General features: G+C 41.7%; 1 protein-coding gene across 4 annotated transcripts in view; it reads left to right on the top strand.

The window, feature by feature from the left end:
* The window catches only part of agfg1a (ArfGAP with FG repeats 1a), an 80,474-nt gene that overhangs the window by 32,507 nt on the left and 33,389 nt on the right, over positions 1–14,578 (top strand). For all 4 annotated transcript variants that reach the window (XM_041180564.1, XM_041180561.1, XM_041180557.1 and 1 more), the window contains exon 5: positions 1,969–2,119. In XM_041180564.1, coding sequence (XP_041036498.1) covers positions 1,969–2,119 — 151 coding nt within the window. The remainder of the gene's footprint in view (positions 1–1,968; positions 2,120–14,578) is intronic.

Below are 14,578 nucleotides of genomic sequence, written 5' to 3'. Positions count from 1 at the left end.
ATACTTGGAAAAACTCAGCAGGTCTGGCAGCATCGGCGGAGAAGAGTACAGTTGACCTTTCGAGTCCTCGGGTCATGAGGACTCGAAACATCAACTGTATTCTTTTCCGCCGATGCTGCCAGACCTGCTGAGTTTTTCCAGGTATTTCTTTTGCTGTTTTTGTTTTGCATTTTTATATAGCTTTGTTCCAAACAGTGAGCATTTTTCATGACTTTCTAGTGCAACACCTGTGAGTAACATGATTTTAAATAACTGGAAATGACTTGAAAGAAAAAGCTATACAGATCATTCATTCGTTTAGTTGGTGTATGCTGGTCAGTTTCCTAGAAAACTAACTACTTTCTTATATTTAAAACTTTTAAACAATGTCTGCTAGTACCTTCCCACCTAAAAACCCAAAATAGCTTGCTTAGATGTGCCTTCTCAATGGGCCACAAACAAGTTCAATTGGTGGAAAGTTGCCATGCTCATTAACTCAATCTGGGATGGGGCTGGATTCAATATCAGTGAATAGATCGCAGTAACTCAATTTGCACTCGACATAACTTGGGCCTGAAGTTCCCTGAACCTTTACATTGGTTTGTCTGATGTCAGGTGAATTTAAACTAGCAGAAACACTCTCCCTGGAATGGTGTAGGATGCCAGGGACAGGGAAATCAGAATAGGAGTAGAGTGGAGTATCAAAATGACAGGCAACTGGATGCTTGGGGTCATGCTTGAGTGGTCACCCAATCTGCATTTGATCTCCCCATTATAGAAGAGATTTCATCGTGAACAGCAAATACAATATGCTAAATTGAAATAAGCGCAAGTAAATCACTATTTCAGCTGGAAAGCATATTTGGGGCCTTGGATGGTGAGGGGAAAGTGTTGCATCTCCTCTGCTTGCATGGGAAGATACCATGGGAAAGGGAGGGAATGATGGTGTTGAGGAGTGGGCAAGGGTCTCTGGAGGGAATGCTCCCTTCGGAATGCTGAAAGGGGAGGGGCAGAGGTGTTTGGTACTTTTGTTTAATTCATCTAAAGTTTAAGACCAAATGATGTTAACCAACTTTTCAAATCTTTTATATTGAGCTAGTAATTTACTGAGCCCCTTGTGTTACATGTGACAAATCAGTAGTATCATCTGCCTGTTAGTGTAGATGGCATAGAATCCACTACATAATCTATTGGTGTCATCTGTTGAGGCAAACCACTTAAAATACTTACTTTTTATCCCCCCCCCAACCTTCTATCCCATTTTCTATCCTTTTTTTCCCCACCCCATCCCCAAAAGGGCCATCTTTTACTTGTTCTATGTTGTTCTTTCACACAGTGCTACCCTTGTTCTGCTATTATCATATTCTGGTTTCCTACCTTTACGCCACTATCAGTACCTGTTTTAGCCTTTACTACCATTAATACTCCCTTTGTCCTTTAGTTCATGACATCTTTGTCAATCTCTCCTTAGTCCCCACCTATTGCTGGCCTACAATCCAACTTCACCTGCTCCACCCACCTTAAACAGTATAACTTTCATCACATTTCCATTTCTCTTCAGCTGTGAAGAAGGGATATACGGACTTGAAACATTAACTCTGCTTCTCTCTCCACAGATGCCGCTAGACCTGCTGAGTTTTTCCAGCATTTTCCGTTTTTGTTTTAGAAGACCGACTTTATTGGAGTATTATTAATTAAATTTTAATAAAACTTTAACTATCTCCCCTCATATCAACTGTATTAATTACCAGCCCCCCATATCAATGAAATCTCAATTCAAGACCACATCAGATCAATGCTCACTGACATTGTCAATAGCTTCTTTTCCTCACGCTCCACCCTCTGCCTTTCACAATTATTACTGTGCCCTATCATCATCCTCAGTGCTACCTCTCCCGGCGTTTACTAGACCAAGAAATATGAACAGTGGCAAAGCTTGTTGATACATAGATGAATTAAAGCTAAATTTATGATTGCATGTTCTTGAAGTCCCCAGCAGTGAGTCGCTCTCAAGGATCCCAACAGGAGAAGAAAGTGGCTCCATTTGACCTTCTTACTGACCTCGGAGGGGATATCTTTGCTGCTCCTCAGTCTGCACCTCCATACTTTGCAAACTTCACACATTTTAACAGTCATGCAGGTAAGACGGTGTTCACTGGTTATTTCTTTCTTCTGTTTTCATGTTTATTGGCATTGAGTAAAAGTCATTTTTTACACAAAGAAGCATTTGAACTTTGGGAAAACTGCATCATGATTGTTTTTAAATGATGTGGAAAACCAAACATTTCCTTTTTCAAAACTATACTGGCAGTTGATATAATTGAAGTCTGTGCTTAATTGCACATCATGATTATTCAGCTAGTTGGAATAATTAATATAATTTTTAAAATGGTATCTGAAGATAACTTGAGCTAGCATGGGTCTAGAGTTGGAGCTTTCAATTTGAATCTCTCTCAAGTGTAAGACTTTTTAAAGATTTAGATCCCCCCAAAGCACTTTCTGTTTATAGGGCAACAGGTTGTTGACCCACTAAAATGCTGTTTAAAAGTCATTTGCTGGTGAATACACAAGAGTGGCTAACATTGAGATATCTCAAATCTACAGGACAAAAGCTGGTCATGCGAGTCTCCTCATGCCCTTTTCATCTAACTTTCAACAAAGCTTTCTATTATTTTTCCCTCGTGCTTTATCTAGCTTCTCCTTAAACATAGAAACATAGAAAATAGGAGCAGGAGTAGGCCATTCGGCCCTTTGAGCTTGCTCCGCCATTCATTATGATTGCGGCTGATCATCCAACTCAATAGCCTGCTCCTGCTTTTTCCCCCTATCCTTTTACGGAAACACAGTGCAGAAGGGGCCCTTCGGCCCATCGAGTCTGCACCGACACGTGAGAAACACCTGACCTACCTACCTAATCCCATTTACCAGCACTTGGCCCATAGCCTTGAATGCTATAACATGCCAAATGCTCATCCAGGTACTTTTTAAAGAATGTGAGGCAACCCACCTCCACCACTATCCCAGGCAGTGCATTCCAGACTCACCACCCTCTGGGTAAAAATGTTTTTCCTCACATCCCCCCTAAACCTCCTGACCCTCACCTTGAACTTATGCCCCCTTGAGACTGACCCTTCAGCTAAGGGGAACAGCTGCTGCCTATCCACCCTGTCTATGCCCCTCATAATCTTGTACACCTCGATCAAGTTGCCCCTCAGTCTTTTCTGCTCCAACGAAAACAACCTAAGTCTATCCAACCTCTCTTCATAACTTAAATGTTTCATCCCAGGCAACATCCTGGTGAATCTCCTCTGCACCCCCTCCAGTGCAATCACATCCTTCCTATAATGTGGCGACCAGAACTGCACACAGTAATCCTGCTGTGGCCTCACTAACGTTCTATACAACTCCAACATGACCTCCCTACTTTTGTAATCTATGCCTCGATAGATAAAGGCAAGTGTCCCATATGCCTTTTTCACCACCCCATTAACATGCCCTCCGCCTTCAGAGATTTATGGACACACACGCCAAGGTCCCTTTGTTCCTCAGAACTTCCCCAGTGTCATGCCGTTCATTGAATACTTCCTTGTCAAATTACTCCTTTCAAAGTGTATCACCTCACACTATTCAGGGTTAAATTCCATCTGCCACTTATCTGCCCATTTGACCATCCCACCTATATCTCCCTGTAGCCCAAGACACTCAACCTTACTGTTAACCACCCTCCCTTTCACCCCAAGAGTTATATCTATGCTATTTGTCTCAAGTACTCTTTATGTTTTTGTGTTCCACATTCTAACCACGCTTTGGACAAGGAAGTTTCTTTCTGAATTCCATATTAAATTTATCTTACATTTATAGCCTCTTGTTTTGTCTTCCCCACAAATTGAATCAAACCATTTCAAGAGAAACAGGCAGGTAGCTCAGGAGTCCCATGGGGGCTAGCAAATCGGTATTCTGTTTTGGAGGCTGATGAGGGTGCTGGTTCCTCCAGGGAGTGCGGTCAGAGCCAAGCTTCTGGCACCACAAGCAGCCTGTCTGTACAGGAGGGGAGGAAGAGCAATAGTAATAGGGGATTCAATAGTCAGGGGAATAGATAGGCGCTACTGTGGCTGATAACGTGACTCCAGGATGGTATGTTGCCTCCCTGGTGCCAGAGCCCGGGATGTCACTGAACGGCTGCAGGGCACCCTGAAGAGGGAGGGTGATAAGGCAGAGGTCATGGTACATGTTGGTACCAATGACAAAGGTAGAAAGAGGGATGAGGTCTTACATCAAGAATTCAGGGAGTTAGGCAGTAGACTAAAAAGCAAGACCTCTCGGGTTGTAATCTCTGGATTACTCCCAGTGCTAGCGAGCTCAGAAATAGGAGAATAGCACAGATGAATACGTGGTTTAAGAGGTGGTGCAAGAGGGAGGGTTTTAGATTCCTGGATCACTGGGACCACTTTTAGGGAAGGTGGGACCTGTACAAGAGCGACGGTCTACATCTGAACCAGAGCGGGACTAACATCTTTGAGGGCGGGTTTGCTAGTGCTGTTGGGAAAAGTTTAAACTAATTTGGCAGGGGGAGGGGTCACAGAATGTTAGCAGAATAGGGACACATCTTAATACAGTAAAACTATCATGTCAGAGGGAGTATAGTTGCATTAAGCTTCATGGGAGTAAGGCAAGGCTGGATGGCTTCTACTTTAACGCCAGGAGTATTACAGGTAAAACGTATGAGTTAAGGATGAGGATTGACACGTGGAATTGTGATATAGTAGCCATCACTGAGACGTGATTGAGGGAAGGGCAGCATTGGCAACTCAACATTCTGGGATATAGAATCTTCAGGCGAGATGGGAGGGGCTAAAAGAGGAGGAGGCATTGCATTATTAGTTAAGGAGTCAGTTACTGCAGTAAGGAGAGATGATATCTTGGAGGTGGCATTGAATGAAGCTTTGTGGGTAGAGCTTAGGAATAAAAAAGGGGCAACCACATTATTAGGTGTATATTATAGACCCCCAGATAGTCAGTGGGAAATTGAGGAGCAAATATGTGCATAATTTGTGGAGGTGTATAAAAACAATAACAATAGGATAACTATATTAGGTGATTTCAACTTTCCCAACATTAATTAAAATAGACATAGTGTTAAGGGCTTGGATGGAGTGGATTTCTTGAAATGTGTAGGTCAATATGTAGAGGGTCTGACAAGGGACGTTGCATTGCTGGACCTAATTCTGGGGAATGAAGCCAGACAAATGGCTGAGGTGTTGGTGGGGGAGCATTTTAGTGACAGCGACCACAACATGGTACAGTTTAAGGTGTAATGGACAAAGAAATCGACAAGTTGCAAAAAAATGTTTTGGATTGATGGAGAGTGGATTTTAGTAATATAAGGCAGGATCTGGCCAATGTTGACTGGGAATAGCTACTTGTGGGGAAATCTACAGAGGAACTGTAGGGGGTGTTCAAAAAGGAAATGGGGAGAGTACAGGCTCAACATGTTCCCTTGAGGGTGATAGGAAGGAGTAACAAGCCCAGAGAAACATGGATGACCAGAGGTATTCAGGTTATGATGAGAAGGAAAGAGAGGCTTTTAGCAGGTACAAGGGAAGCAAATCAGCAGAGGCATTAATGGAGTACAGACAGTGCAGGGTGGAGCTTAAGAAAGCAATTAGAGCAAAGAGGGGATTTGAGAAATCTCTGGCAGGTAAAAGTAGGGAAAATCCCAAGATATTCTATAAGTATATCAATGGGAAGAGGATAACCAGGTAAAGCGTGGGGCCCATAAGGGGCGAAGGGGGCAATCTATGGGTGGAGCCAGAGGACATCGCTAGAGAGTTGAATGAATAATTCACATCCGTCTTCACCCAAGAGAATTAGTATGAAGTTATTGAACTCGGCGAGAGAGACTGTGAGGTTCTTGAGCAAATTGAGTGACAAGGTATTGGAGATGTTGGCAGTCTTAAAAGTGGACAAATCTCCAGGTCCAGATGATTTGTGTCCCAGACTGCTGAGGGAGGCAAGGGAGGAGATCGCACGGGCTCTGACCCGAATTTTTAATTCCTCTCTGGCCACGGGGGCGGTGCCAGAGGACTGGAGAACAGCTAATGTGGTTCTGCTATTTAAGAAGGGTTGTAGAGATAAGCCAGGGAACTACAGGCCAGTGAGTCTCACGTCAATGGTAGGGAAACTATTGAAGAAAGTTCTGAAGGAGAGTATCTATCTCCACTTGGAGGGGCAAGGTTTGATCAGGGATAGTCAGCATGGCTTTGTCAGAAGGAGGTCATGCCTAACAAGTTTGAATTTTTTGAGGAGGTGACCAGGTGTGTAGATGAGGATAGTGCAGTTGATGTAGTTTATATGGATTTCAGCATGGTCCCACATGGGAAACTTATAAAGAAGGCAAATGCACATGGGATATAGGGTAATTTGATAAGGTGGATTCAAAATTAGCTTAGTTGTAGGAGGCGGAGCGTGATGACAGAAGGATGCTTTAGTGACTGGAAGCCAGTGTCCAGTGGCGTACCACAGGGATCTGTGCTGGGTCCCCTATTATTTGTCATTTATATAAACGACATAGATGACTATGTGGGGGTAAGATTATTAAGTTTGTGGATGATACAAAGATTGGCCAGTGGTTAACAGTGAGGTTGTGTGTCTTGGTCTACAGGAAGATACAGACAGGATGGTCAAATGGGCCGATAAGTGGCAGATGGAATTTAACCCTGAAAAGTGTGAGCTGATACACTTTGGAAGGTGTAATTTGACAAGGAAGTATTCAATGAGCTCATGGCACTAGGAAGTTCTGAGGAACAAAGGGACCTTGGTGTGTGTGTGTGCCCATTGATCTCTGAAGGCAGAGGGGCATGTTAGTGGGGTGGTGAAAAAGGCATATGGGACACTTGCATTTATCAATTGAGGCATAGATTACAAAAGTAGGGAGGTCATGTTGGAGTTGTATAGAACCTTTGTGAGGCCACAGCTAGAGTACTGTGTGCAGTTCTGGTCGCCACATTATAGGAAGGATGTGATTGCACTGGAGGGGGTGCAGTGGAGATTCACCAGGATGTTGCCTGGGATGAAACATTTAAGTTATGAAGAGAGGTTGGATAGACTTGGGTTGTTTTCGTTGGAGCAGAGAAGACTGAGGGGTGACCTGATCGAGGTGTACAAGATTATGAGGGGCATGGACAGGGTGGATAGGCAGCAGCTGTTCCCCTTAGTTGAAGGGGGCATAAGTTCAAGGTGAGGGGCAGGAGGTTTAATGGGGATGCGAGGAAAAACTTTTTTACCCAGAGGGTGGTGACGGTCTGGAATGCACTGCCTGGGATGGTGGTGGAGGTGGGTTGCCTCACATTCTTTAAAAAGTACCTGGATGAGCACTTGGCACATCATAACATTCAAGACTATGGGCCAAGTGCTGGTAAATGGGATTAGGTAGGTAGGTCAGGTGTTTCTGATGTGATTCTGTGATTATCTTAAAGACCCTATCAAGCCACCCCTCAGCTTTTTCTTGTCCAAAAGAAAAAGCCCCAGCCTGTTTACACTTTCCTAACGGTTATAGCTCCTCAGTTCTGGTATCATCCATGTGAATCTTTTTTGCACTGTCACCAATATATCTATATCTTTTTAGAATATGGGGAACTTGTGTGATCTAACCCAGATTGTATACAAGGTTAACAGAACTTCCCTCTCTCACAATTCTGTTCCTTTGAGAAATAAATCCTCGTGCTTGGTTTGCTTTTTTATGGCCTTATGAACCTTCATCGCTACTTTTAGTGATTTCTGTATCTGTGCCCCAAGATCTGTTTGTTCTTATTTAGACTATTATTACCAAGCAGCATGTGGCCTCCTTATTTTTCCTACTAAATACACCACCTCACCCATAACTATATAGAAGTTCATTTGACAATTAAATGCCCATTCTGCAGGTTTGTTAATGTTGTCTTGTATTCTGTTGCATTCTTAAATGTTGTCCTCAAATTAAGAAATTGTACTTCCTTGAGCTTGAGCATCACTCTCCAGAGGCTCCATTTTTCTACAAAGCATCAGTGCCTTAATTTCTTGTTCATTGTATGAAGAATGATAGTAACTACTCATTCTAGAACCCAGTTACTGCACTGCTTTATTTGTGATGCAAACTCAGGCCATAGCTCCTCATTGCTCATCACAAACCACCTTACTTTTAGACTGTTTTTGAGTTTACGATCAGAGAAAAAGTAAGGCAATTATTTAGTGACAGCTTTAAATGACCTCATTCAAAAGGAGCATCTGGCTTTTGGAAAGGATTATAGTATATAGGCAAGTGGTGGCTCCATTAAAATGAACCATTACAAAAAGCTTTTTAAATAGGCTTTACTGGATTCCTCCTCACATTTGAATTACTTTAGCCAGCTTTATAATTTAATTTTAGTCGTCTAAAATTAAGTAGCCATACTGGCTCCACTCCAGTTCGAAACATTAAAAGCAAGCTGTATTTCGAGGTTTGATGGAGTTCTTGATACTGAGTGAGATAAGTACTGATGTAATGTGGCTTTGACCTGAGATTTCATCGATTATGGGGTTAGGGGGGGATTGGGTTTTAAAAACCAACAAAAGATGACCAAAAAAATAATAGAGGGCGAAATAAACTTAGAGTAAACTAGCAGGTAAAATATAAAAACGGACTGTAAGAGCTTCTTTAAATATGTAAAGAAGAGGCCAAACTGAACGTAGGTCACTTAGAGAATGAGGCTGGGGAAATAATAATTGGGAACTAGGAAATGCTTTACATCAGTCTTCATAGTAGAAGACACTAATAGCTTTCCAAAAATACTAAATAATCAAGGGGTGAAAGTGGAAGAGGAAATAAATACAATAGCTATCACTGGAGAAAAAGTACTAGGGAAATTAATGGGTCTAAAGGCTGAACAGTCCCCTGGACCTGATGAGCTGCATCCTAGGATATTAAAGGAAGTAGTTATACAGATAGTGGATGCACTGGTAGTAATATTCCAAGAATCCTTAGATTCTAGAAATGTCCCAGAAAATTGATAACTGCCAATGTAACACTCTTGTTCAAAATGGGAGGGAATCAAAAAACAGGTAACTATAGGGCAGTTAGCTTAACATCCATCATTGGGAAAATGTTAGAGCTTATTATAAAGGATGTAATAGCAGAGCATTTAGAAATGCATAATATAATCAAGCCAAGTCAGCATAGCTTCAAGAAGGGGAAATCGTGCCTAACTATTTTATTAGAATTCTTTGAGGAGGTAACAAGCAGGAACGATAAAGGGGAACCTGTAGATGTAATATATTTGGATTTCCAAATGGCATTCGATAAGGTACTGAACACAAGGCTAGTTAATAAGATAAGAGCACATGGTGTTGGGGATAGTATATTAGTATGGATAGATGATTGGCTACCTAATTGAAGACAGATTTGGGATAAGGGGGGCATTTTCAAGATGGCAACCTGTAACTAGTGGAGTGCCACAGCAATGAGTACTGGGACCACAATTATTTACAATATATATTAATGACTTAGATAAGGGAAGTGAATGTACTATCGCCAAGTTTGTGGATGACACAAAAATAGGTGGGAAGGCAATTGGTGAGGATGACAGAGTCTACAGAGGGATATAGAAAGGTTAAGTGAGTGGGCAAAAACTTGGCAGATGGAATATAATGTGTGAGGTTATGCACTTTGGCAGGAAAAATAGAAGAGCTGAATATTATTTAAATGGAGAAAGACTGCAGAAAGCTGCAGCACTCGGGGATTTGGGGGTCCTCATGCATGAATCCCAAAAAGCTAACATACGAGTTCAGCAGGGAATAGAGAAGGCAAATGGAATGGTGGCCTTTATTTCAAAGGAATGGAGTATGAAAATAAGGAAGTCTTGCTAAAACTACACAAGGCACTGGTTAGACCACAGCTAGAATACTGTGAGCAGTTTTGGTCCCCTTATCTAAGGAAAGATATACTGGCATTGGAGGCAGTCCAGAAAAGGTTCACTAGGCTGATCCTGGGAATGGAGGGATTTTCTTACGAGGAGAGGTTCAATATGTTGCTGTACTCGTTGGAGTTTAGAAGAATGAGAGGCGACCTTATTGAAACATATAAGATTCTTAGGGGGCTTGACAGGCTAGATGCTGAGAAGTTGTTTCCCCTTGTGGGAGGGTCTAGGACCAGTGTGTATAATCTCAGAGAAAGGCGTCACCCATTTAGGACAGAGATGAGGAGGAATTTCTTCTCTCAGAGGCTAGTGAATCTATGGAATTCCTCACCGCATAGGGCTGTAGAGGCTGGGTTGTTAAGTATATTCAAGGCTAAGATAGACAAATTTTTAATCAGTGAGGGAATCAAGGGTTATGGAGAAATGGCAGGAATGTGGAGTTGCGGATTATCAGATCAGCCATAATCTCTTTGAATGGCGGAGCACTCAATGAGCCAAATGGCCTGCTGCTGCTCCTACGTCTCGTGGGTGTGCAGGTAATTTTAACCTAACTTGCTGAACTGGGAACACATCAGATGAAGTGGAACAATAGTTTTATGTTCCCCCCTTCAATATTACTCTCTTTTGTGTTCGGTGAAGAGTAAAATTGGGTGAGGTGTAAAATTAGCGTTGCATCCAATCCCATTCCCCATCAAGTGTGTTCAGTTAAAATTTCTGAGTCTCTCTTCAGTTTCTTACAGCTGAATCTTCAGAACTAAAATTTGAGGCCAATTAGGATTCTGTAGCACAGCAGTGCTATTAAATAGGTTTTCAGTTACATTAGCAGTCTGATCTAAAGCGGATTCAGAAAATAATTTTGCGATGATTTATTGATGCTACAATTAAGCCTTAATTTGCCAGCCATTGAATTTATCGCATTAATATGGGCTGAGTTAGGTAAAGACTGATTTAGAAAGCTGTTGGGTGTAAGATCCAGATCCAGGTCCCAGATCCAGAGTGTGGTGGAAAAGACCATGGGTAGAATTGGCCATTAATTGTTATTGGCCATTAATTATTAATTGGCCCGCCAGCAGGAAATTGTGGGCCGGCCCCGATCGCAGGCGGCGGTTACCTTCCCGACCGTCCCCACCAAGCCTGCCCAACAAGGGCTATATTCTGCCCCATGGCTAACATGTGGATTGCACTATGCTTATATTGTTGAGTAGAGCATCTTATTATCCTGTGCTTAAATCAGCTGGAATACTTGTACTCCTGCTGGAGCTGCTTTGTTACATTAGTACTTTGATAGCTTTTGTTAACTGGAGGAGTTCAGAGAGAGTGTGCCATTATATGGCACAAAGGGAAATGAGATCAATTCACACTCCAACCTGTATCATTGATGGAGAAAGGAAATGTGCCAGCTGACTTACTGCATGCATAATTCCAAAACTGGTTCACAGTGGTGAAGGTAATACATTAAAATGTTGTGAAATCACAGTGCTGAGCATTGTAGCAACATCCAAATTCCGGGAAATTAAAGTTGCACTGTACCAAGGGATTTCCGCTAATGGTGGTGAAATGCTCCAACTCCACTGCTTTCACTTCATGGCCGCCAGTGCTTTGTGCAGTCAGATCACCAAAGTCACTCTACTGTTATACAGCAACATTACTGTTAACAGCAAAGTTGCATATAAACAGGCCCAAAATCTCAAATATCCTACATCTTTAATTTTTGCATCAATTGAGAAGTGCCTTCAACACAAATGTGGGCAACGTTAGGTAAAATATTTGCCCTTCTAAACTTAATAAAAATTGAACTTGTTTTGAGTTTATGGTATCTATAGACATAAAGGTTTGTGCACGAGTTGAAAACATTGAAAGAAAGGCTTGCGGATTGATTCCTTTGTCAGCCTGTATATCCCATGGATCCTGGGACTTCTGGGGTCTTCTCTTCTTTGTTCTCTTGACTGACAACATCCTTTGAGGTTTTAGCTTAGCCAACTTAATTCTAATATACATACAGATCCCTTTGCAACTTTAAGACTTCAACTCTAGTGTATCTTTGTCCAACTTACAACTTCCCAGTCTACTTTAATTGCTGGAGCTACACATTTCACAGCTGCCTGCTCAATGTTCTCGCTTGCGCTGTCGCTCACTCTGGTGAAAACAGCTTTCTACCAAAGACTATGGCTTCCCCAAAATGACTAAGACTGTACTTTACTCCTGACTCTCCCAAGCTAAACTTTAACTGACTAAACGATTCCTCGGTGGCTAAGTGGTTATACAATTTCTATTCACTCTCTCCTAGGGCAATTACTTTAGCCCTGGCAATCCTGTCTAAACTGATCCACCAAACTCGAATACTGGATTCTTACGTCAATCCTTAGCACTGCGACTGTTACTTTAGTCACTAGCTAAGCCTAATACTGGGTTCTTACGCCAACTCCTCAACCTGTGACAATTACCCATTGACTGGCAATGTACAAAATGCTAACTTCCTAGCAAGCGCCCTGCTCCTAACTCACTTTCTTGACAAATGCCTCCAAGCAAATGTCCAGTGGCAAATAGAAACATCTCCGTGATGAACCTTATTTTTATGCCTTTTTTTGCAGGTAGCTTTGCCACATTTAGCCCAAGTACATGCACCTGGATCAACACAATTAACAACTTCGAATCCAATATTTACAACTCTTGGCCAATGAGAACAGCGTTCCTAGCGTCCCCACAACAGTCTAACCTTAATTTAGCTGGAGGTCCTTGGAACATTCTAAGCCCAAGACCATTCTTTTAGCAAATCAGCTTTGCCACATCTGTCCTAACTGCTAGACCAAAACTTGTATCTTTGACCAGAGGCTTTGGTACATCTAGTCCTCAGGCTACCTTCCTGGCCAATCAGCATTGTAGCTTTGGCTTCTCTTCCCCTTTACACAGAGCCCTTTTCTTTACATACAGAAAGAACATGTACATACATTATACCAGTTTCAGCTAAACAAAATAAGTGACAGCCATTCGCTGACTCATTTATCAAGGCATTACCCTGCGGAATCAAGTTCAAGGTGCCTGGTTTAAATTTCAAACAATGCCTGGCAGTTAACTGTCAGTCACCATCACTGGTGCATTCTCCATGCCATTACCACTTGCCGACCAATCAGCACTCTCTTTACATACGGTATAAATTGTTGTTTTCCCTTTGTACTGGTATTCTTGCAAGTATCCTGACCGCAAGACGGAAAGCTTAGACATTTTTTTTCCAGCAATACGCAAGTTCTGTACTCCAAATGACTATCTATCAGACATCTTAACTATACAACAGCATTTTGTGGGATGTATCTAGCTTTGTTTGACCCATGTTTTTTGGTACATCTTCAAAAAGATTGGAGTAGTGCATCTTTGAATGACACAGATGTCTGAACCACACATTTGAGTCTTTCAGATAGGCACCTCCTTATCTTTTTAAAGGCAGATCAGGAAGCACTTGGTAAACATGGTCAAATACAAATTGCTAAGTTACTTTATTTTACATCACATCAAGTGAACAATAGTTTTAAGCAGACTCAGTTGAATCAGTACATTTGCTAACATAAAATAAATCGCCGTTAATTGTATGTCAGTTGGCTGTTTATTTATGTTCAGGTGGTTGGCATTAATTGCGGACTCATCTGTCCTCAAACATAGGAACAGATTGAAAGAGCTACTGTTGGCTGGAAGTGCACATTCAGTAATGTGGGCCTATGTAAATAAAAGCTTGTAAGTGTATAAAGACTAGTCTCCTGTTCCATTCTTCACTGCTTGGTCATCTAATTCTAACATGCGATGTTTCTCCCCTCCACCACTTGTCATCTGTATTTTAAACTTCTGTGTCTTACAACTTTTGGCTTTTTTAAAAAAAAAGCTGACTTTTGGTATGTATTTTTGTCTCCTTTATCTCTCTTCACAACCAGAGGGGTGGGCCCATACCAGACCTCCCCTGCCAAGCACCCGGAGCCAAGGACAATGAATATGAGATGTTTATAAATCAGTGAAACAGGCTAATGAGTTGCTGATTTTTTTGCAATTTTTGGGAAAACAATGTCAATGCCTATACCACTAGCATTTGATTTTCATGTTTATTACTGATATTTTCCAAACTGACATTTAACCATAAATCCTCCCCCAAATCTTTTTGTGCCAAACATAGTCATAAACTCCAAAACATGGCACATCTTCACAGAATCACGGAACTCCTCCAACTGACTGTACTCCCTTTGACCACTGGTTAGGCCTTCACATGAGCTCTATTCCTCCTTTGCAAAGATAATGTGCCACCATGGCAAATTGTAATGATCAAAAAGAGCCAACATTAAAAATTTATCTAACGTTCAGAGATCAATGAGCAATGCATCGTCAATACATTTGAACGTACTTGAGTAGAACTCAATTTCACAGTGACATGCCTAAATAGTGTAGCTTTATATTGCTGTGAAGGTTTGAACTAATAATTCAATCATTGATATAACACGAAAAGAGGCGCTAATATGCTTATTTTATTCAACTCTCTCTTCTAAAGGTAATTAGTAATTCTCCCTAGCAAGATCCTTCATGGGTGCTGGCAGTCTTTTTGTTTCCTCCTTCATGTGAAAGTTAAGAAATGAATGTCAGCAGGCCATTCAGTTGTGGAGGTACACAGCACAGATCTTATCTTCACCTGATAC

This window comes from Carcharodon carcharias, chromosome 2 (assembly GCF_017639515.1).
Source record: "Carcharodon carcharias isolate sCarCar2 chromosome 2, sCarCar2.pri, whole genome shotgun sequence".
Taxonomy (NCBI): domain Eukaryota; kingdom Metazoa; phylum Chordata; class Chondrichthyes; order Lamniformes; family Lamnidae; genus Carcharodon; species Carcharodon carcharias.
This window is presented reverse-complemented; position numbering and strand designations above follow the sequence as displayed.